The sequence below is a fragment of the Nannobrachium achirus genome, assembly GCF_963921795.1.
Source record: "Nannobrachium achirus genome assembly, chromosome: 15".
Classification (NCBI taxonomy): Eukaryota; Metazoa; Chordata; class Actinopteri; order Myctophiformes; family Myctophidae; genus Nannobrachium; species Nannobrachium achirus.
In genome coordinates this window covers 31974366-31998508 of record NC_137822.1, presented here as the reverse complement: position 1 = coordinate 31998508, position 24143 = coordinate 31974366, and the positions used below count along the sequence as shown (strand labels likewise).

Here is a 24143-nt window from a genome sequence, read left to right as displayed (position 1 = left end):
ACATGTTCATCTTTGGTCTGTCGTGTGTATGGCGCTTTCCTTTTTTAACTGTATGTTGCATTGTCCCTGGTTGTGTTGTATGTGTCCCAATAATGTAACTTGTGTTTCCACATCGGTTATTACATTATGGCCTTGCTGCATCACTTCTACAGAGACTAGATCTGTAGCTGTCCAAATAAACATATTTTGGGTTCTCCCTTAAAGGGACTACACCATGAATTTTCATTTTTCCAATTTTTATGTATTTTCTTGGTGTCCCACCAGCAACTTCTATCCTCACAAAGTCCTATTGTTGACCATTGTGTCTTTCTCAGTTTATGGGCAGATCTATGTTAGCATGTCTCAGAACGGTCCTGATTGTGAAATGTCAGATTTGTGATGTCACAAGGCCTGAGAAGGAGGCAGGAGGAGCTGGGAGAGGGTTGGGGAGGGGTGGGCAGGCCTGAGAAGGAGGCAGGAGGAGCTGGGAGAGGGTTAGGGAGGGGTGGGCAGGCCTGCTGAGCAGGAGGTGGGGAGGAGTGTGGGGCCAAAACTGGCTCAATAGCGCAGTCCTCCCACTCAGGACAAGGTGGTACTGCAGCTGAAAATGCTCTGAAAGCCAGGCAGAAATGACAGGGGCTCTGTATTCAGGAGTGGTAATTTAGCCTCAAACCTTTTCAAAAACGTTTTTGGGACACAAACAGTGTTATATAAATTATTTTTAAATGCATGGTGTAGGACCTTTAAGGAGAGTTTGAGGTGTTTTCCAAGAGGCAAAAAGGATACATAAATAATAAAACAAAAGAAATCATCATTATCTCAATATTTAACAGGAAGGGCAAAGACCTGTTGGCTCTCCGCTGTGCGTTCCATCTGCTGAAACATCTCCAGCACGGTTCGCTGCCGCATTACTTTGGCTTTCTTCTTGGGGACAAAACTGTAGGTTCCCATCTTCCTCTTCTTTTTACGAGATGGCATGACTCCTGAGAGTGATACTAGGGTAACACAAAAGGTTATCAGTTTGCGGTGCAAATGTACCGTTCCCGTCTATTAGATCAGTGTTTCTCAAATGGGGGTACAGTATGAGTACCCCTAGGGGTATGCGGGGATACTGAAGGTTACAGGAGAAAATGGGAATGTGTAATTTACTTATTACTTGACAAATGACAAAAACATTGACAGTCTTTGTGTGAACCTGCTAATCTGGACATTGTAAAACCAAATTACATCAATAACTTGACTAGTAAAACTTAACAGTAAACTTGAATAGAAAGGTATGTTTATTTGCCATAATGCTGTTTTATTTTTGACATAATTGGCATTGGAACTGGACTTTTGATGAGCTTTTGATAAGCAAAATTCTGTAGTCACAGGGGAAAGGCCGGGGGTACTTGGCTTCAGAAATCAGTCTAAGGGGGTAATGCAGCCAAAGAGAACCACTGTATTAGATAACTTAAAAAAAAACTCAAAACCAGAGAATACAGTTACTTTTCCCTCTGGCTTTGTCTATCTGTCAGGTGGGCCTTGACCAGTTATACGTCATGCATGTTCTCATCGCTGGGCCCAGTGCATGCTAACCTAGCTGGAGCTTGGCTGGGGCTGGCCTTGGTGCTGAAGCCGGGGCTGCTGGTGGTGAGCCTGATGACGTTGCTGGAACTGAATCTGGCGTTTCCGCCGGGCTCTGAGGTAGCTGGTTCTGCGTGGCGGTCGGCTGCGGGGCATTCTCCTCCTGGGGTTTAACGGGACTCTCCACTTTTGAGCTGTTTGCTTCTCTTAGTTCCCTGTTCAGAAGCTGCAAACGACAAGAACCAAAAGCCTTTATGACCCAGCCTTTATAGGTCTTTACAAACCGGGGGCAAATTTGCGAAGCGAATAGTTTTTTTTAAACCCTCAAAGTCAATTCCACACCGGCAACGAATTTCCATGGAGCGAAAAAGCGGCTATTATTTATTCGCTCTGTTGTCGAAAACTCCTCTCTCTCTCAATATCAAAGCAAGCTGACTGTACCCAATTTAAGGAGAGAGAGAGAGAGAGAACATGGTCGAGTGACTATCCCTTTACACTGAGAGGGAACAGTGTTTCTCCTTTTAGCAGTGTCTTGTCTCGTCGTCTGTGTGTGGCTGCCCTGCTGCCGCCAGTAGTGGAAATAGAACTCAAATGTCTTACTTTGGTTGTTTGATGCCAGCCTGAAACAATTCGCACAACCGATAACTGACAAATTTTATACGCATACCGTATTCACGTAGGTGTGTGTATAGAAAAAAGCATACAAATTCGCCGTCGGAATTTTTTGCATTTTCGGGTCGCTTATTCATGTCGCTAATTCGCCGGTGTGTAATGACCTTTAGTGTTACTATGCAATCTCCTCTGAATGCCCCTCCACTCATTAGTGTGGTTGCCCAACAAGGCAACACACTGTAGTCCTGGGGAAACTTTATTTATTCTAGATAAACTTTATTTGTGAGTAAGTCGATTGAGTCAAAGGGGGAAGAGGTGCTAACTTGAGGATTGGTCAAGCTGCACATGACAATTTGGCTACTCAGACAATAAATAGGCAACCACACTTGCAATTTCCAATTGCATCTTTCTAGTTAGTGTGGTTGCCCGAAGGGAAACACACTGTATTTCTGGGGAAACTTTCTTTTCACTAGATTCCGCTGCCATTGGAAATTGATGGAAACCAGATGCAATTGGAAATTGAAGGAAAAACAAAACGAGTATTTGTGAATGATAAAGCACTGATAAAGCCATTAGTCCAGGCGTTTCGGGCAGGAATAGGGTGGAATCGTGCACTTTATGAAAGAAGCATGAAATTTGGCACACAGTTAGAACATGCCATATGGAACATTTTTGGCTATAGGGCCATCTCAGATTTGTCTTTGGAAACTTGTGGGAGCCAATCAAAGTTGGGCTCTCATAGACTTTACTGTAGAGTAAAATAATACAAAACATAAATATGCTTTAAGTAGCATGTGAGGGGTCAAACTAGGTGTTTTTCGGGATTCTGAATCCAATGCAAGCATTTGTTTTGCAGGAAAAACATTCCTTGGGCTAAAAACGGACCCATAAAACCATGGTTTAGTGATGAGTCATCACTTTTCACAGTTGTGTGGCGGCCGTTTCTCGGAAAGGAATGTTTTTCATGCTAAACCAATGCTTAAATTGGATTCAGAATACCAAAAAACACCTAGTTTGACCCCTCACATGCTACTCAAAGCATATTTATTTTTTGTATTATTGTACTGTATAGTAAAGTCTATGAGAGCCCAACTTTGATTGGCTCCCACAAGTTTCCCAAGACAAAACTGCGATGGCCCTATAGCCAAAAATGTTCCCTATGGCATGTTCTGTGTGCCAAATTTCATGCTTCTTTCATAAAGTGCACGATTTTTGCCTGAAACGCTCTGACTACATTGAGTTCAATGGGGCTGTAACTAGATAAACGTTTTTGTGAATCAGATGCCATTGGAAATTGATGGAAATCAGATGCAATTACAAATTGAAGGAAAAGCATTTGAGGAGTAGTGCTAACTCGAGTATTGGTTGAGCTTCACACGACAGTTAACTTACTGCAGAATATAGTCACGGCAACCACACTTGCAATTTCCAATTGCATTTTTTTCTAGTTAGTGTGGTTGCCCAACAGGGCAACACATTATAGTCCTGAAGAAACTTTATAGACTTCTATGGTAACTTTTCTGCTGCCATTGGAAATGGCAGGGATAATGGCAGGGATAGGGAATCAATCAGGGAATTAATAGGGAATCAATGGGAGTGGGAATCAGTAGGGAATCAATGGGAGTGGGAATCAATAGGGAATCAATTGGTCGGGCTTCACATGACAGTTAGCTTACTGTAGAACAGGGTTCCCCAATTAGTTTTCCCCAAGGGCCGAATTATGTCTAGGGTACCAAGCCGAGGGCCACAACATTGCAGGGGGCGACGGCGGAGTTCCTGCTACTCCAGTGACAGTTCGTTTTGAATTTATAATTTTTAAAATTATTTAAACTAGTGAAAACAGCCGATCTACAAGCACACAACGCCTCGCACCGCGAGGCGTTGTGTGCTTGTAGATCTGCTGTTTTCACTACTTTTGTGCGACGGCCTTGTATGATTTGCGAAAGAACATACAAATTTGGAGATACGAGATTTCCAGCAGACAACGACGATATACTAGTGTTGTTGCTGCTCTTATACCACCATTATTACTTGGTGGGGGCCAGACAGTAGCCCCCCGCGGGACGCAAATGGCCCGCGGGCCGCCTATTGGGGAACCCTGCTGTAGAATAGTCAGCAACCGTCAGCAACCACACTCGCAATTTCCAATTGCATCTTTTTCCAGTTTTTAGATCATTCCCACGTTGTTGTTGGCTATTAGTATATGGTTACCTTTAGTTTTTAGATCATTCCCACATTGTTGTTGGCTATTAGTATATGGTTATTATATGGTTAGTATATGGTTGTTGGCTATTAGTATATGGTTATTATATGGTTAGTATATGGTTGTTGGCTATTAGTATATGGTTACCTTTTGTGCCAGGCTGACGGCAGGCCTGGACATGGTCTTGCGTGCTCGGTTTGTTATCATGAGAGGTGGAGAAGTTGGTGCAGGAGAACGAGGTGGGGTTATGCCATTATTAGTATCTGTCTCTGACGCCCCTTGTCCCAAAGTGGTTCCAGCACTGGTGTCTGTCCTTAGTGCACCCAAACTCGGGCCACGACCAGATGCTGAGGATGGTCCCGTTTTGACCATGTGTCCTAGCATTGTGGGGGGCAATAGCCAGTTAGTCTGGGGGGTAACCCTTAACCCCGATAATGTCAAGCCAGAGACACCCTCCTTCTGCTTGCTGAGGATTAATCCATTGCTTCCGGTAACAGAACCATGCGGAGGTTCCCTCCCCAACATTCCATTCTCGTTGACCAACAATAACATCTTGCGGTCCTCTGGAAGGCCGTGCTTCGGGCTCCTATGTCTGCTACTGTAGTCTGTGCCCTCATAGGTTCCATTTAGTGTTGCGTCACATCCAGGCGGAGGACCCAGCCTGGTTGTAGCCGCCTTGTCTCTGTCTGTAAAAAGAAGATAAATGTCAAAACGAGTCAGGTCAAATTAAATCCATTCAAAAATGAAAACAGGTCAATTCTTTGAGTGATAGGGCTGTCACGATGATGACAATTTACATGACGATTAATTATCACTCAAATAATTGCGATTAACGATTTAATTGTGTTTTTGTCGTTGACAATTACATTTCTGTTTTTAGCCTTTGAAGTTGCACATGGCAGATATGACACATAACCTAAATATAAAAGAAATGACTGACATATTTGACAATGTTATACTTTAAAAAGAACATCGATAGTGGAAGTGAAAATATATTAACATTTTTCAACATGGAAATGATTATGACGATTGACGAAATAATTGCGATTATGTCAAATAATCGCGATTAGACGATTATGTAATAATTGTGACAGGCCTACAGGTCAATGCTGTGAGTGACTCCTTCAATGTGAATTTTACAGGGGGACAAATAAATAATCGTTATAAAGACAAATATTTAAATGTATGTCACCTCTCTCTTCTCCATTGTTAGGAGAATCCATTCCTTCCTTCCCCGTGGGATCTCCTTTACCCACACTGTCCTTGGCCAGGCCAGGAGGCTGATAAAAAAATACAGTTCAGTAACAATATGGGAATAGTGCATTAGTGATATATTAATCTACATCAGGGTGTTCAACAGGGGTCCGGGACCCTTAGGGGGTCCTCGGAGTTACTACAGGGGGGGGTCCTCCAAATCTTGTGTGATAAGAACTTTATTTTTTCTACACTAACCACTTGAACCCTAGAATCCCTATTCTGTGTGGAACATTAGCCAAGAATAGTCGATCTACAAGCTCACTGTGAGCTGGTTTGTAGATCTGCTATTCTTGGCAAAGAGGTTTGTTGTAGATTGAAAATAAAAGCAGACCAAGTATTGATGGTTCAAGTCATTCAATGTCTAAACCAACAACCTACACTGATGATATTGCTGTCAAACAAGTCTTAGCTGTCTCAGATATCTATGAAAAGGTTTAATCTACAACACAATTTTATAGCAGGGGGTCCCTGGGGACTCCCTGCTTTATGTCTCTCTCAGCTAAGGGGTCCTTGGCCTGAAAACGTTGAAGACCCCTGATCTACATAAAACCCAATAACCACTTTGTAATGCATGCCATGGACGTGGGGTACAATCATTTTGAGAGCATAGAAGATTACTCAGATTGTTCAAATGCAAAAATAAAGACATTAAGAACGTTAAAATGGACGGTACGAGGGAAAACCAATTGAAAAATCAGCAAGGGGTCCCATCGGGAATAATGAATAATCTGTGACACTTATTAGGCTAAGCTCCAGCTATAACAGTATGTGCATACTGTAGACTCAAAAGAACGTCCAGCACCCATACATCTCAGCAGTAGAGACATTCAAATAAAAAGACATCTGTAAAACCAGTAAATACCAGCCAACCCACGCACCAGGCAGGCCTGCTGGCCACTTAGCAGTTGCAGCAGACACCTGACTGCCTCTAAAAGCATGGGGAAATATCTGCTCTGAAGCAGGCGACAGCAACAGAGGCCCTTCTGTATCTCTACCCAGGAAATGCCTTACTGTCAGAGAGCAGCTATCTCACCCACTTTGCTTTAATTTTCAGAGACGTTTTAACTCGTTCATGTCTATTGTTCGTCTCTTCCAAACCCATAAGACAGTGGCAGCTTGCCAAATCCAAAGCTAAACGGAAGAGGATATTATTGGATTCACGTCGGTTTGTCCTTCAACTTCAGCACAGCCAGTGCCTGTGTAGTCAGATCATTCTCTGGGCCTTTAGGGAATAACAGAGCGAAGATAGACCCACACTGACTATGTGTCAGCTGTATGATCCACCGTGTCCTCAAACTAGGCCCTCACCCTAAACACGAACAGAATTCCATTTCATTTTAATCAAGGGACATACTTCCTCCAACAATCTCTCAATCAATCAACAGAGAATGTCTTCAACCAGGATTAATCTAAAGCAGAGAAAGACTGTATTTCTCCAACTCTAGCCAGTGATCATAAGGAGGCAGGAACACTGGTTTGCATGTAGTTGGCTGTTAACAAAAGGCCTCCAGCGAGGGAGCAGACAAAGAGGTCTCTCCTCGATGCCTTCAACAATGACACACACAGAGTGAGCTGCAGCTAGAGAGAGAGTGAATGTTCTAAAACGTAGGGCTAGTAACTCTGAACAGAACAGACAGCAGGATCATTTAGACAAGTTATTCACCAAACATAAACCTGAATGGTTTTGGGATCTTACTTAGACAGAAGCAGCAACATTAAGCTGACTGTGAGGGCCTGTTCCGGTGAGGAGGACAGACTCTGTGGCCAGAACAGCAATGAGTTCTTTACAGAGATCATCAAGGACAACGTCTAAAGCCTCTATGGTGAAACATCTGCTAGGAATGCAGACACCACATGTTAAAGGGCAGAGAGAAGAACCCTTTTTAGTTAGCTTTTTTATGGATTGTAGGAATGCAAAGGGGAAACACTGGGCCTGTGATGTCCCCCTAGTGGACGGGAAAGGAAACACATGCTGTTGAAAGAAAAAAGGAGGGGGAGGGGAGAAAGAGAAAGCTGTCTGCAGATCTCCGCCATTTTGTGACCAGGCTTGTTTACTGACACGGCAAACCCATTGCAGCAGCTTTCCACTAGATGGTGAAGGTGGTAGGGGCAGCATTCTAGGGAACTGCTGAAGGGAGTTACACAGCTATGCCTGAATTCTGAGTTCTCATAACAATGCACCTGCAGATTAATAATAATAAAAAAAAAATATATATATATCAATGTCCTTCAAAAGCAAACGGATTGAGGCTTCAGCAATGACTCTCGAATCTGAATAAACCGAATCAATTCAAATAAAAAAAAAGGTTAATTATTCTAAAAATAAAATGTTTATGGTGCTGATGTCAGGTCACTGAAAGTACATGCAGCTCATGACTAAATCTTACCAGCTTGGGCTATTTCTGAACCAGTGTACTCTGGAACCAGACAACATGAAGAGAATATGGTGCCTGCAAGGCCTTCAAGACATGTAAATTACCAACATAACTGATCTTCACAACAGACTGCATAGCCTGTGTCTGAAAAATGGATCCACCTTGAGACTACCTTTTTGCGAGCAGGAGGAGCACATTACATAATCAGTTATTTTTTATGTGACCGACAGCTCAAGGGTGCCAAGTCACAGCCAACGGCCCGCACAAAGAGCAGGAAGCCAGTCAAGCCACGGCACACAAAAGGCCACCACTGCATACAGGAAACAATCATCTCTCTGATCTTTTTTATTTATTGTTTAAAATCTCTATACAATATTAATAATGTTTCTTACTTTATATTATAACCCAAGAAGGTAAAGAACAGATCAATGGAATTTAGTTGATTGATCAGTTGATTCATCCGCACAAACTGAGGACATTGATATCTTTTCGCAGCAAGAACATCACCCCATTCCAAAGGACAACTTGTATGCGTGTCTGTTCAAGTATGTCCTCGATTGTACTGTATGGCCGGGTCTAGGTTGTCCATCAAGCCCCATGAGATCTCATTAGACCGCCCATGGGGGATAGGAGAAACATAAGATGAGCACAGAGAGGAGAGGAGAGACAAAGACAGAGAGAGAGAGGAGGGACAGAGACAGAGAGAAAGACAGAGAGAGGAGAGGAGAGACAGAGAGAGACGGTGACTGCTCTCCATTCCGACATGTCTCCACTCCGACAGTGACTTATTATTGTCGGAGTGGCAGCACTTCCATAGAGGTTAGGTTTAGGGTTAGGGTTAGAGATAGGGTTAGTGTCGGAATGGAGACATGTCGAAAAGGAGACATAACCGGAGACAAAGCGAGAGGAGAGACAGAGACAGAGAGAGACAGAGACACAGACAGAGAGAGAGAGAGAGAGAGAGAGAGAGAGAGAGAGAGAGAGAGAGAGAGAGAGAGAGAGAGAGAGAGAGAGAGAGACACACAGACAGACAGACAGACAGACAGACAGACAGACAGACAGACAGTAAAAACAAATACACGTATATTATGGTCTGAACCTACAGTAAAACATCTGCCAGGAAGGTAAACACCCGTGCTCCTGATCTCCATGATGAAGTCAAGCTCCTCCTCCAACATCACCAATGAAATCATACTCTCAACACAGTTCAGTTCTCACACAAAAACTGTGATAACAATGAAGAGCTGCTCTCCAACAACAGGGTCCAGAAAGACGCTAGCTTGAAACCACTGAGCCTCTTCTTTTCAATGACAGACACAGCACTGTTTGCCGTCTTCCTCCTACCCCCCAGCCCTTTGGGGCAGAGAGAGCAAGAGCCACGGCTACTTTACCTGCAAGAATATACAGTATCCTCAATTTCATCAAGAGCTCAGGAGGAAAAGGATCTGTGATCAGTGATTGTGTGTTTGTGTGTGGGTTGATGAAGCAGCACACTGTCTAGCACCTTTTAGTGCAAAATACAAATAAAAGAGAGAGAGAGAGAGAGAAACATCTCACTAGAAGACATATCACAGCTTAAAACTGAAAATATTGGAGAAATGTCTGAATAAAAAGACCCAAACTCAAGCATGTGTATCTCCTTAGAGGTCCATTCAGAACCAATCAAGGGTAATCAGTAACGCCTAGCACATGTTGTCCTGTCTTAAATGTGTTCCTGTAGCAAACATCATACCTGCTGTCTTCTCATGGCCTCCATTGAGAAGAGTGTGGGTTAAGAGAAGCAGAGGGAGTGTGTGCATTAGTGTGTGTGTATGCGTGCGTGTATGTGTGTGTATGTGTACGCGCGCGTGTGTGTGTGTGAGTGAGATAGAGAGAGAAAGAGAGAGCGCGAGAGCGGGAGTCTCGAACAGATTGTTCCTGTTTTCCTCTCTCGCCCCACATGCACATTCACCTCAGTGGTCATGTGACCTGGTAGCTCCCTCTACCGGCCTCTCTCTCTTCATGAGATCTTCACAGAGCAAAGCTCAGCCTCTTCAGATCTGGCATGTCTTTCTCTTTTCCTGCTCTAAAGACGTCAGTTCCCCTGCCGGGAATGTTATGGAGAAAGGCTATCGAAAAGGGAGACTTGATGGATTTGATTGTTTAAAGAAAAATAACCTACTACAGCTCTCTCTCTCCACGGAAGGAGAACCAACGACAAGACCCTTCACAATTACACTTTGTGACACTTTGAGACGTTTGTGTGGAATGAACTGCAGGGCAGGTGCACAGAATAAAACCGTCAGGAGGACACGTGTGTTCGCCACCTTGGCAGACACCATATCCCACAGATGAAATGACTGAGCCAGAGGAGTACAGAGGAAAGCCTCAAGATATGTTACATAGTCATCAGAAGACGACCAGTAATTAGCTATGAACATCCTCAGTCATTGAAGAGGATTTGTTTTCCATTTGCACAGCAGAGAAGCAATACAATACAAAGTTACTGGCTTATGAGATAGGAGATCCAACAGTGAGAAGGACCTGAGTATTATGAACACAGGCCAGTTTGACTGAAGCTTGTGGCTGAAGTGTTACTACCATGCACTCTAAAGAGTGTAAGAGGACACCTGTCACCACAGTGCAACTACACTGCAGTCATGTGTTGCTGTTGGGTAACACACTCACTGACTATGACCTGTCTAGATCTTACAAATGTTAAATGCCTATACCTTTATCAAAAACATTCAAAGCATTTGGCAGAATCTCTTACCCTCTCTGACTGAGAATGAGAGCCACAGTAAAACAAGTCTAAACGGTACACCCACCCAACCAAGACAACACAATCAGATTCAGGGTTCTCCAACACTAAACAAGGGTTTTTAAGTTGAATGTATCGTACACTTGCTTTGCAAAGTGCTGTGGAAACTATTACAGATAAAACTTTCTGCATAAACTGTATACGTACACCTCACCTATACGTATGTACAGTACTTTATGGGTGTTAGAATTCCTGTTGCACAGGATTCTATCTCACACCTGTATAAATAGACTTTTCTTCTTCACCCCACCCATGGCCTCGTCATGAACGTACACATGGTGTCAGCAGAGCTGGGTGATAACATTATCAGTATCACTATATTTATGAACAAAATGTCACAAATGTGCTGAACAACAGAGGTTGGAACTTGGAGGACATGAGACAGAGACTTTTTTGTTATTTTTCTTTTCCTTTTCACTTTAAAAGATAAGGAAAATACAAACATACATTGATTGAATGTATCTTATCGTTCATATCATACTGGAGAATGTACAGTATATACCGATTAATATCTTCTACCAATCAATGACTTTACACCAAGAGTGTGGGGACATATCATCAGGTTTAAAGCTTAGGCAATCTACAATCTACAAAACAGAAAGTGGAGATCCCAATGATCATTGCTTTTCTTCTCTTTCTCCAACAATAGCCAAAGGTAAGCATGAAAAGTGCCTGAAAAAAGGGAGGTCTGCCTCCAATAAGCAGAGAGGAGGGAGCAGCAGACAGTCAGTCAGTAGGGCTCCACACACCAACATCTAGCAGCTACCCACACATGCACCCTCCCTCGTCAAGTCACATGGCCAGCACTGTAGAAAGCTCTGGCGCGGCCTCTTCCTGGGCATGCTCAGATCGGTCCCTGACATTTTTCCATGTAGAAGGAAGAAGAAAGGGGGAAGGAACGACCATGCAGCCATTTCTGAAACAAGAGCCATCAAAAGCGTCTGAATCTGCCATACATGTCACAGTCTAGTACCCTTGAAGAGCAATAGGTGGATAACATTCCTCTATTTTTTTTTCACTGTCAATGACACAGGCCCCCTCCAGTTTTAAGCACTATTTAGTCACAACACCAATATGGCACAGTTGTGTCACTATTCTTTAAAGATTATCTGTAATAGAAATTTGGTTTGAATGCAACATCTGAATGAGAATGACTTGGCAACATGCTAAGCCTAGAATCCCCATTTATTTGTTTACATTGAATGAAGAGGGTAGCCTAAACTGTGAGGGAAACAAGACACCTAGTAAAGGCCTTTATGGAGAAAGACAAAACAAATCTTATGGCTGGTGTTTTTTTCCGGGGACCCTCTGGGATCCTAGGCAGGGTTTTTTTAAAAGGCCAAAAGCAAATGTTCAGAATGTTTTCCAAATGGATTGCATGAATGATTTTCAAATCTTCAGGCAAAAGGCAATATTAGCTGATTTCAGCATGTAAAACTATGGGAGTCGAGCGTGTTGCTGTTACTACATCTCATCTTTTCGACACCCGAATCTAACCCTCACCCCAACCTTAACCTCCGTGGAGTGAGTCGCTAACCCTCCGGTCAAAATGATGGGCGTTCGCAAAAGCGAGATTTCCCCGGGAGTCGATTATCTATGCTAGAGGAAATGAACCGGTCAAACAGGCTCTGTAGTTAATATGCACACTTTATTTTCTTTGTGTGTGACATTTCAATATAGCCTATGCTGCGACACATTCTATATAATTTTCATGAAAAATGCTTGCCAGTGAGAGTCTAACGTTTAACATGGTTTGTTGAAAGCTAATGTGACCGTCTTCTTCTGGCTAAATACCACCATCACCGATGAAACACAGCAAGAAACTGTACCACTACTGTATATTAGTCTACATGAAGTTAATCCTATAGTATTAGACCATAGACGCGCTATTATGACTCAGGGCCAAATACCGTTCGTTAAGGTCTCACTGAGAGATTTCATGCAGCACACATGGGCGGAGGTTATGAAGGACGAAGGATGCATTTATTCCTCAGGGTCTCTGGTGTCCTGCCATCTCTCAGCAAACCCTGCATGTCTTTTAGAACAGGCTTGAAGCATTCAGATAATTACAGAATATGCACTGAAGTACAGGTGTTTGCTACTGGCACTTCACTAGAGAAAGAAAAAGGAAGAAAACCCAGCATGTATATTATAAAATGTCCGACTGTCACGTCACTAATTCCAACAAAACTACATGGATTTTAGAAATCTGAACTGCAGCAATCAGCAAAACTACTGCTATAACATAATCTGACCAAATGTAAGAGTCTTGGGTACATGAGGGGACATTTATTAAATTCACATAGAGACTACTTTTTATTTGATTAACCACTTTAACCCCATATACTTAATTGACTGGAGATCCAAATCTCTTCACTCGAAATAGCTCACGTGTCGCATTGTGAGACCGTAGATCTGTTATTTTGACTGAATGTTCACTCACAGAACAGAGATAATAGAGTTAATTTATTCATGATTAATACACAGTTACACACTAATTACACTATAGTCAATATCCAGAGCCAAAGACCTAACAGATATGTTTGATTAAAGTGCCACTTTTGAACCCAAATCTCCTTTTTATGACATTGAGGACATAATAAATATGAAGTGGCAGTGTTTTTCTGTGCGTGGGGATGGGTATTCTGAACTTGATTTCCAATCCTTTGATGTCACCGGACTACAGTGGACTACAGTCCATGTTTCCTGTAGTTCCAGTCAGACCGGCCCCATGCCGCCGGGCCCAGAGGGAAGAGGGTGTCTCCAAGTCGGACTACACAAGATTTAGTTCAGCCTTTACCAGCACCTCCACAGTGAAGGGCACCATGACTCCCACAATCACTTTAAACACCATCTAACAGCTCTAATGTTTGCAGAACCAATACAAATGCCTATTTACCTATAATACAGGTTAAAACAAACGCAGAATGAACAAATGAAATACCAAACAAAAGCTAAACTAATGAAAAACAAACTCCAACCACACCCCTCTCTCTTCCCCTGAGCACTTGGCTACCTTCAGACTGTTGAACAAGGCCTGAACACTGTCTGTCACCACCAGGATGGCCTGCCACAGTGGAACACTTTCATTTAACGTACTGTTTTTCCTTATGCTGGGGTATACCATAGATCAGTGGTTCCCAAACGTTTTAGCTCAAGACCTAAAAGAGAGATTAGACGTTTGTCAGGGACCCAAACTAGTGAAAACAGCAGATCTACAAGCTTACAACGCGTCGCTTCACGCCGTGTTGTGAGCTTGTAGATCGGCTATTTTCACTACTTCTTAAACATTAACTCGTTTTCTAATTTATGGGATTTCTTATATTTTTCCTTTATTTATTAATGAAATTACTTAGAAAAATTATAGACTTTTATAATTATTCATGAAAATCATAGCTTTTGGGGGAATGTTTTGAAATAATAATAATTTAATCTCCTTGCTCCCTCTATTAAAGCCTGTGTGAGTGTGTGTGTGCATTGTCGTGCATGCATGTCTGTCTGTCTCTCTGGAGCTACGTAATCTTCCAAACTGCTGGACCGAAAAGCACCAGTACCTCCACTTTTTTAACAAATGTTTCAGTGTTTCCCCTATGATGTTTACTGCAGGGCCCAGGGGGGTCTTGGCGGGACAATGCGAGCGGGGTTTACTCGGGAGCTGAGCTCAGTAGGAGATAAATAGCGCAATGATGCAGTAGAAACTCCAAAATTAAACGGTTGCACGTAAATTAGATAACAAATACACATTTTGGTTATTTCATTAAAAACCCACATCAGTCTAAAAAACCTTCTCCATATGAAAAGTGATTTTAGATCAAAGTTATGTAGTTATTTGGCACTACCGTAGAGTATAGGCCTAAAATTAAATTGACTCCTGGGTACTTTCTGCCTCTATTCTTTATTCCCTTCTTGAAACTGCATATTTTGGGAGCTATATTTTGCCCTAAATGAAAATCCATCCATTTATTCAAATACTTTGCGGTATACAGACCAACATACGGTGGGTCATGTGTTTACTTACTAGCATGAACTGAACACTTGAAATTGAGTGTAAACCCAAAGTCAGTGGTTTAATCAAGTATTAAAGAACCATAAGTTCGGATATGTTTGGCCCACTGTCTAATACGACTGACTCACACTTCCAAGCATACAATGGTTTGTTTGAGTTTCAATCTAGTCATTAGAGTAAGAGTCATTCCTTTCATTCCAGTACGGTATGAAAATCAACTTGCAGAGACTTGAAACGTACTTGAAATAGGAATTTCTAAACAACTTGACTTCATCAGGCCTTTCCTTTTCATTCTAATCACAAACTGTAAAAAAGATATGGACAAAAGGAGGTTTCTAGAGACACTTTTTCGGCTTATTCAAATCCGCCATCTTTGAACTTCCGGTCCGAAAAAGAAACCGGAAATGACTGCTATTGGCTGCAACTGCAGCGAGGGTTGGTCTTCACTCGGTAGAACCAGTAGAAGCCCTAGAAACGTACCCTACTTTATGATTTAAATTATTCATGGGACTATAATGTACTAAAACGCATATCATGGTTATTTAAAGAAGACTTTAAACTAGCCACGGAAATCTGAGTGTTAAGTCTGGCCAAATACCAATTCTCTTGAATAGAGTTATTACTTGCACCAGCAGAGCATGCAAGTACTACGATCGGCTGGTTATGTATGTCAGTGTCCTCCTTGGTTTAAGCCGTAGCCCAATCAGGGACCAGCATTTCTGGCAATGTCATCATTAACAGCCAATGAGGGACCAGCATTCCTGGTGATACCAGTGGTGATGTCATTGGTGTCGCCAGTGGTGATGCCAGTGAGTGCACCTCATGGCTCCCTCTGCTGGCGCACAAGTAGGCCATACATGGCCTACTTGAGAACAAGGTGCAAGTTGGCATCCCGACTGAGTGCAGTTCTAGTTACTTGCGCAAGCAGGGCGTGCAAGTACTGCGATCGGCTGGGTATGTACAGTATGTCGGTGTCCTCCTTTGTTTAAACCCGTAGCCCAATCAGGGACCAGCATTTCTGGCAACGTCATCATTAACAGCCAATGAGGGACCAGCATTCCTGGTGATGCCAGTGGTGATGTCACTGTTGAGCGCACCTCATGGCGCACTCTGCTGGCGCACAAGTAGGCCATGCAAGTTGGCACCTCGATAAGAGTGCAGTTCTAATGTGGTTGGCACCACGTGTGGCCTGGGTTTATTATTGGCCAAGCTAAGCTTATTGGCTAAATCACAGCGATTTGCGTTTCTACATGGACGATGACATAAGGCGGCCCTTCTAGTATACTACCTAATGGACATCACATAACGACATCGAAACATCATCGCGACCATGTTGTTGTCCTTTAAAATGACAATAAACTAAACGCATTTAGCAATTTGGACCAAGTAATTGGCCTGCCAAATTGGAATAATGTTTCGTTGGACAGTACATCTACAATGGAGACGAAGGAATTACAACTCTGCTGTGGTAGTCGAACAGAAGCTGTACAGCTTTATGGGGTACAGTACCAGATATGACAGTGATCATCATATTGAAGTGTACATCTTCAACACAGTGTCTTTGCATTGGATGAAGGTGGCCCCAGTGACCAGTGGGGACACTGAGAATCCCATCAGGCGCAATCGCTACACAACTGTGCTGTTAGAAGATCTCATCTACATCTGGGGAGGGTATAACTACTGTCAAAGGCAGTACTACAATGTGCTTTATGCATTTGATGTCGACACTCACGGATGGTTCAAACCCAAGGTGTCTGGGACAGTACCAGAAGCAAGGAGTGGGCACTCAGCCCATGTCCTCAGGAAGGTCATGTATATCCTTGGGGGGCGGGCGTCAACATACACAAACAACATCTACAAGTTAGACACCACCACAATGGTCTGGTCTTTAATTAACAGCAGAGGAACTCTCCCATCTGTTTCATCATATCACTCTTCCACCATCATTGGGGAAAATATATTTTTTGTATTTGGGGGCTATAGTAACCAGGGGTATAGCAGCAAGAACATCAGAGTATTTGACACAAAGAACAACTGTTGGCTGAGCACACCTTCTTCAAAGCTTCTTCCAGTAGGATGCAAAGATCAGTCAGCCTTTGCCTATAATGGAGAGCTGTACATATTTGGTGGTGACAACATTAACCTGACATTTATGTGGAAATTCAATCCAGAGACCTTCTCTTGGAGTAAGGTTGAGACAAAGGGGAAATGCCCACCTCAGACGTATTCCATGTGCTGTTGCATGGTGGGAGATCGTATCATCATTGTTGGAGGATCCATCTCAACATTTGATGGACATCACTGGCACTCCACTGAGACTTCTGACCTGTTCATCCTAGACTTAAGTGCTAGTCTCAAGACGTTATGCAAGCTGGCAGTTATTCAGCACGGTCTGGACTCTGGAGCAGTCCCAACTCCCACACAACCTCAGGTGGGAACTGGCAACCATGGCTCAAACTCATGAGTAGACGTGTCGTGCCTCACATTTTGCACAGTAGTTTTCCTCTTCCTTTTTTTTCCTACTACACGACTGCACCTCATGGCACGCTCTGCTGGCAAATAAGTAGGCCATACATGGCCTACTTTGTGCACAAGAGGCAAGTTGGCACCTCGGCAGAGTGCAGTTCTAGTTGTTTCTGCAGTCATCAGGGGGAAATCATGGGGGGAAATAGCAAAACTAGGGGCCATTCACATGAACTGTCACTTCCTACTGTATATGGCTCAATTTAAAAACTGGATGCTTGTGCCAATTACGAGGCTGATTGTCTTAAACAACAAATCCAGGTGAATAAGGCAGAACACCCACATACATGTGGTAGTATATTGATATATTTTATACAGAGCTCCATGAAATAGTTACAAGGAAGGGTTGCTGCCAGGCCTACTATACCAATACAGCAACCTTATCTGGTGAGATTGCCTGAAAATTCGGACAGAGAGCACGCCCCCATCTACATCGCTGGCGCTTCCAGTGAAGAGGGTCAGCGACTTCAATGTCCTTGTCGCCCACATCACTGAGAAACTCACCTGGGATGTACACAGCAAACAATTGGTGAGGAAGGCACAGCAATGCCTCTACTTCCTCGGGCAACTAAAGAAGGCTGGTATGCCGGGTACCTCCTCTACCTTCAACACTGTAGAAGGTAGAGGAGGTACCCATACCAGACTTCTTTAGTACTCTGCTTCTACAGTACGGAAGTACCACAAGAGCATCCAGACTTACAGAATCACTGCCTGGTATGGGAACTGAACTGATTTCAACCTCAAAGCAATTTGTAATGGGTTGTGCGGAGAGTCAAGTGCATCAGCGAATGTGACATTTGTGAACTTCACTTCATCCAGGACATACAATGGGGGAAATAAGTATTAGATACACTGCCGATTTAGCAGGTTTTCCCACTTCCAAAGAATGGAGAGGTCTGCAATTTTTATCGTATGTATACTTCAACTATGAGAGACAGAATCTAAAAAGAAATTCCAGGAAATCACATTGTATGATTTTTAAATAATCAATTTGCATTTCATTGCAAGAAATAAGTATTAGACACGCCTACCAATCAGCAAGAATTCTGGCTCTCACAGAACTGTCAAGTATTTTTTAAGCAGTCCTCCTATTCTACACTCATTACCTGTATTAATTCATCCTATTGACCCACGTTTTACGTTATTACCTGTATAAAAGACCCCTGTTCACACACTCAATCAGACTCCAACTTTTCCACTAGGGCAAGACCAAAGAGCTGTCTAAGGACCCAGGGAAGAAAATGGTAGACCTGCACAAGGCCGGGATGGGCTACAGGACAATAGGAAAACGGCTTAGTGAGAAAGCAACAACTGTAGGCACAATTATTGGAGAATAGAAGAAGCTCAAGATGTCTATCAAGCTCCCTCTGTCTGGGGCTCCATGTAAGATCTCCCCTCGTGGGGTATCAATGATCATGAGAAAGATGAGGGATCAGATCAGACCTACTCTGGAGGACCTGGCCAATGACCTGAAGAGAGCTGGGACCACAGTCTGAAAGGTTACCATACCATTAGTAAGATACTACACTGTGTCGCCGCCATTGATTAAAATCCTGCAGTGGAGCACAGTAAGAATACATGACCGCATCCATCCTTACCTCAATACGGTATCTTACTAATGGTAATCTTTCAGACTGTGGTCCCAGCTCTCTTCAGGTCATTGGCCAGGTCCTCCCGAGTAGTTCTGGTCTGATCCCTCATCTTTCTCATGATCATTGATACCCCACGAGGGGAGATCTTACATGGAGCCCCAGACAGAGGGAGCTTGATAGACATCTTGAGCTTCTTCTATTCTCCAATAATTGTGCCTACAGTTGTTGCTTTCTCACTAAACCGCTTGCCTATTGTCCTGTAGCCCATCGCAGCCTTTGTGCAGGTCTACCATTTTTTCCCTGGGTCTTTAGACAGCTCTTTGGTCTTGCCCTAAGTGGAAAAGTTGGAGTCTGATTGATTGAGTGTGTGAACAGGGGTCTTTTATACAGGTAACAACGTAAAACGTGGGTCAATAGGATGAATTAATACAGGTAATGAATGTAGAATAGGACTGCTTAAAAAATATTTGACATTTCTGTGAGAGCCAGAATTCTTGCTGATTGGTAGGCGTGTCTAATACTTATTTCTTGCAATGAAATGCAAATTGATTATTTAAAAATCATACATTGTGATTTCCAGGAATTTCTTTTTAGATTCTGTCTCTCATAGTTGAAGTATACATACGATAACAATTGCAGACCTCTCCATTCTTTGGAAGTGGGAAAACCTGCTAAATCGGCAGTGTATCTAATACTTAATTCCCCCATTGTATACGTGGACAGTGTCAGAAGCTGGCAGAATTATCAAAGATCGTAGTAATTCCAAACACAGACATTTTAGATGCTGCCACAAGGACGACATCACCACCATACTCCAGAGAGCAGCATGCGGGCTGGGATAGGATGAAGATCAAACTCCCCAAATCACGGAGTCCCTCTATCAGGAAATGAGTCAGAAGCGACAATACCATCTTTGTTGCAGGCGGTGAGGACATCCCATTTCTGCCAAGTCAACTCGTCCGCAGCCTGGGTCAAACCTACATAGCTGAGCTCTCTGACAGGCAGATGGGGAAGACAGTGAGGAAGAAACTCACGAGATGGCCTGGCCAGGATCAATCAGAGCCAGCTTCCCGGCAAGTACAAAGTATGGTGTTGCCAGTTCATACAGTACCAAAGGGTGATGTGGCCTCTGAAGATGAGCGAAATCCCCTCCTCAGTGGTAAGCAAGATGGACAGGCTGGCAAACTCATTCATCAGAAAGTGGCTGGGACTGCCAAGATGCCTGTCAGACGTAGGCCTTTTCGGTAGGAACATGCTACAACTGCCACTGTGATCCATCAGCTTGAGATACAAGCAAGAGAAGGCTTGGTTGGTGCTGAAGCTGAGGGTATCTACTGACCAGCTGGTGAGAGAGCAGGCACCCAGATAAGAACTGGAAGAAAGTGGAAAGCCCAAGAAGAGGTTCACTTGGCAATCGGCAGGCTGAAGCACCGCGAGGTGGTCGGCAGTCCAGGAGGGTCGAGCAGTTCTTGGGAGGGGCGAGACTCCCTTGTTCTGGTCAAAGACCTCTAAACTCTTAACATCAAAGTGGTGTCCAAGGGCCAGCAAGGTCATTGGACATCATGGGAAGGTCTCACAAACAGGCCTGTGTCATGGTCTGACCTGTAGAAGATCCCCAAGCAAGGCTCAGCTTCCTAATCAGAGAAACATATGACACCTGGCCTTGTCCCCAAAACCTCCACCAAAGGTTTGGTGACGAGACCTGTCCCCTTTGCAACATCATCAATGCGAGCCTCCAGCGCATTCTGTTAGGCTGCAGGATAGAGCAGTCCCAAGGCCCCGAGGCAAACAGCAGACCTTCCGCTCCAGGCAGACATGCCATCCAGTTTACAGGAGTTGGAGAGAGAGCCCAAACCCTCCCACCAGAATGAATTTATCCCCTCAAAGCCATTACTTTACTTTTTTTTCCAGGGATGCACAAGTCCTCCTTGCCCTCTGCAAGACTCCTCTCAACAGGCAATGGGTGGAGCATGAGGGTCGACCTGGGGAAACAGAACCAGTTCCCCAGGGAGATGGTGGAAACGTCGCTTGCAACATCAGAGGTTTGCAAGACAGTCCTTCTGGTCGAACGCACTGTCCCATGGGTAGGGGGCTTGGAGGCTGCTAACAAGCAGAAGCGAGCCAAGTATGCCGATCTGGAGGCTGGGTGGAAAGCCGTTACGTGCCCGGTGGAAGTGGGGTGTAGGAGCTTCGTAGATGCCTCAACTGTTCGCCTTCTCCACGATATGGGATGCACAGGAGCGAGGCATCGGAAAGATGTGAAAGAGCTGGCTGAGGAGGAGGAGAAAGGCAACTTCTGGCTGTGGCTAAGGAAGAACTTGAGTTGGGGGCCAAACAACACCTAGGGCATCAGCAGGAACAAAACATCTATGACTGGTGGTCACCGCCTGATGACCTGTTTAGGCCCATAGAAGTGTTCAGTGAGTTGTCACAGCACACCTGTTGGAGGTGTGTCAGGTAGCAATGCCCAGCAGGAATACCATCACCTGTATCATGATATGTCAGATGCTGCCACTCGGCGGCCTAAAGCCAAGGCCACACTGGCAGTAGGCTTCCCCAGGACAATCAGGTTTATGAACAATCAAACCATGGCAAAACTAATAAAACAGCGGGAAAATTAAATCCATCTGTACTCAGACTAGAAAGCCAGTGCCCCTGTACCTTCCCACCCCACGGCTATCTATAGGAGGTCAGAGGCAGCCTGACCTGTTACAAATTGACAAGGACACTGACACATACGTTTAAAACTGTTTAAAAACGTAGGGTAAGAACCTTTCACAACTCACACAGCACCTTCAAAGTCTTGATCATTTCCTAATTTTATTTTTAAATTATGTATTAATATTTCTGCTATTTTCCACTGCCGCTAGATGGCGCTATCCCATAAGTTCCCATTGTTATTTTTGTGTTGAAATCCACAGGGAATCTTAGATCGCCTCATAAAAACTGTGTTCCAAAAATAAGCTATTTTACTCTTATGGATATGAAGCATCGACTAAAGGTGGAAATGTAATTTACCCGAAGAGTAACACAATAAACAGGACATGGCCATTTACCTCTATGGACATCGCTGCGAAACCTCACTCAAATAGACTCTGCGAGCGAAAATAGGAGGGGTGGACGACAACGTTGCAGAACGACTCGTCGCTTGTGGTAGGTCAGGACGGTCTCATTGAAACAAATGTATTTTAATGAGATTTCATCGGTCACGTCGATGGCAGTGCAGATGAGCTGTAAGGGGATTTAAAAAAATAAAAAACAGGGGGATAGCGCCCTAGGGTGGATCTTAAATTACCTTTTTTAGATTTTCTTGAGTCTCACCCCCCAATTATGTTCCAATGTACAAAAAACTGCTTTGGTTAAAATTTGGTTGAATTTCAAGCATATTTAGAGGTAGCTCAATCAAGTCAAAGATTGTACATTTTATTGGTCAAAATCGAATTGCACTGCAGGCACATTTAAGTTATACATTACACATTATTCTTATACTAAGCACAGAAATTATATTTTTTAAGCTTACAAATCTAAACACAAATCTAACTAATTTGTCATATGTCAAACCAGAATTAATGTATTGTAGGAAATAGCAAAGCAAAGAATGACAAATTGCTATTTTTCATTTTACGTGCACAATGACATGTCTCTATTGCACACTCTTCAATCATACTCACAACACACAACAAGCACACAGCCCCACTTCCTTGTTTACCCCCAAAACCCCTGAAAGTCACTGCAGTATAGTAATTCAGTAGTTACTGATCAATTAAAGTTTGTTTACGGCTATCGGGATACTTATGCCGATGGTTCTGCACAATTTGCAGCAAGTATGGGAGTTGGGACTCATCTTTAGTAATGAGACCACAATATTCTTGTATTAGGGCAACCCCACGCTCTGCATGATCATTGACAACATTCATCGCCTTCACTACAGCCAGAGCTTCTTGGTAGTCCACCCTGGGCTCCCACTCATCGGGATCAACGTCAAGGAAGTCATCTGGGAGATCTATCATTTTGAAAAGCACCTTAGATTTGGGAGACACAAAATCTTCAATGTTCTTCCTTGCAATTGTTCCAAGGTCAACAGTAATTCTCTTTATATGCCCCTGTTCATCATAAGTGATTGGAAAACCTTTGAGAAGCAGCTTTAGACACCTCAGCATTTATTGATGAACCGGATACCTCGCTGCTCGAGGTATCCGGTTCAGAGCTCCAGGAGCTACCCATCATGCCCGTTGGATGGCAAAGGTTATTTATTGTTTGAAGATCTGGATGTTTCATGGCCAATTCAAACTGACCCTCAGGGAAGAAAAGGCATGCATGGATTTGTGCATTTTTGCAGTTTGCATTTATGTGGAGGCATGGATTATGGCACCTGTTGCTGTCAGCGCTCCACTAAATGACAGCTGTTAAAATCGTTGCTGGAATATTCATCAATAAATGCTGAGGTGTCTAAAGCTGCTTCTCAAAAGTTTTCCAATCACTTATGGTATTTGGCCCCAGAGATCGTCAGACTTGCATTGTTTGACAGTCAAGTGAGCGCACAAACGAAGAGGCTGATGGTGAGAGCCATGAAAGATGGCAATGAAGATGATGAACAGGGGCATATGAAGAGAATTACTGTTGACCTTGGAACAATTGCAAGGAAGAACATTGAAGATTTTGTGTCTCCCAAATCCAAGGTGCTTTTCAAAATGATAGATCTCCCAGATGACTTCCTTGACGTTGATCCCAATGAGTGGGAGCCCAGGGTGGACTACCAAGAAGCTCTGGCTGTAGTGAAGGCGATGAATGTTGTCAATGATCATGCAGAGCGTGGGGATTGCCCTAATACAAGAATATTGTGGTCTCATTACTAAAGATGAGTCCCAACTCCAATCCTTGATGCAAATTGTGCAGAACCATCGGCACAAGTATCCCGATAGCCGTAAACAAACTTTAATTGATCAGTAACTACTGAATTACTATACTGCAGTGACTTTCAGGGATTTTGGGGGTAAACAAGGAAGTGGGGCTGTTTGCTTGTTGAGTGTTGTGAGTATGATTGAAGAGTGTGTGCACGTTATATGAAAAATAGCAATTTGTCATTCTTTGCTTTGCTATTTCCTACAATACATTAATTCTGGTTTGACATATGACAAACATGTAATTAGATTTGTGTTTAGATTTGTAAGCTTAAAAAATATAATTTCTGTGCTTAGTATAAGAATAATGTGTAATGTATAACTTAAAT

The 24143-nt window shown here is 43.4% G+C and overlaps 1 protein-coding gene across 1 annotated transcript in view; it reads right to left on the bottom strand.

Annotated features, from left to right (window-relative positions):
• The window catches only part of LOC308299512 (histone-lysine N-methyltransferase EHMT1-like), a 30820-nt gene extending 25184 nt beyond the window's left edge, over positions 1-5636 (bottom strand). The window contains exons 1-4 of the mRNA XM_080743293.1: positions 5553-5636; positions 4508-5046; positions 1558-1771; positions 826-974 (exon numbers count right to left, since the gene is read on the bottom strand). Coding sequence (XP_080599419.1) covers positions 826-974; positions 1558-1771; positions 4508-5046; positions 5553-5583 — 933 coding nt within the window. The 5' untranslated portion in view covers positions 5584-5636. The remainder of the gene's footprint in view (positions 1-825; positions 975-1557; positions 1772-4507; positions 5047-5552) is intronic.
• Positions 5637-24143: the final 18507 nt, after the last annotated feature.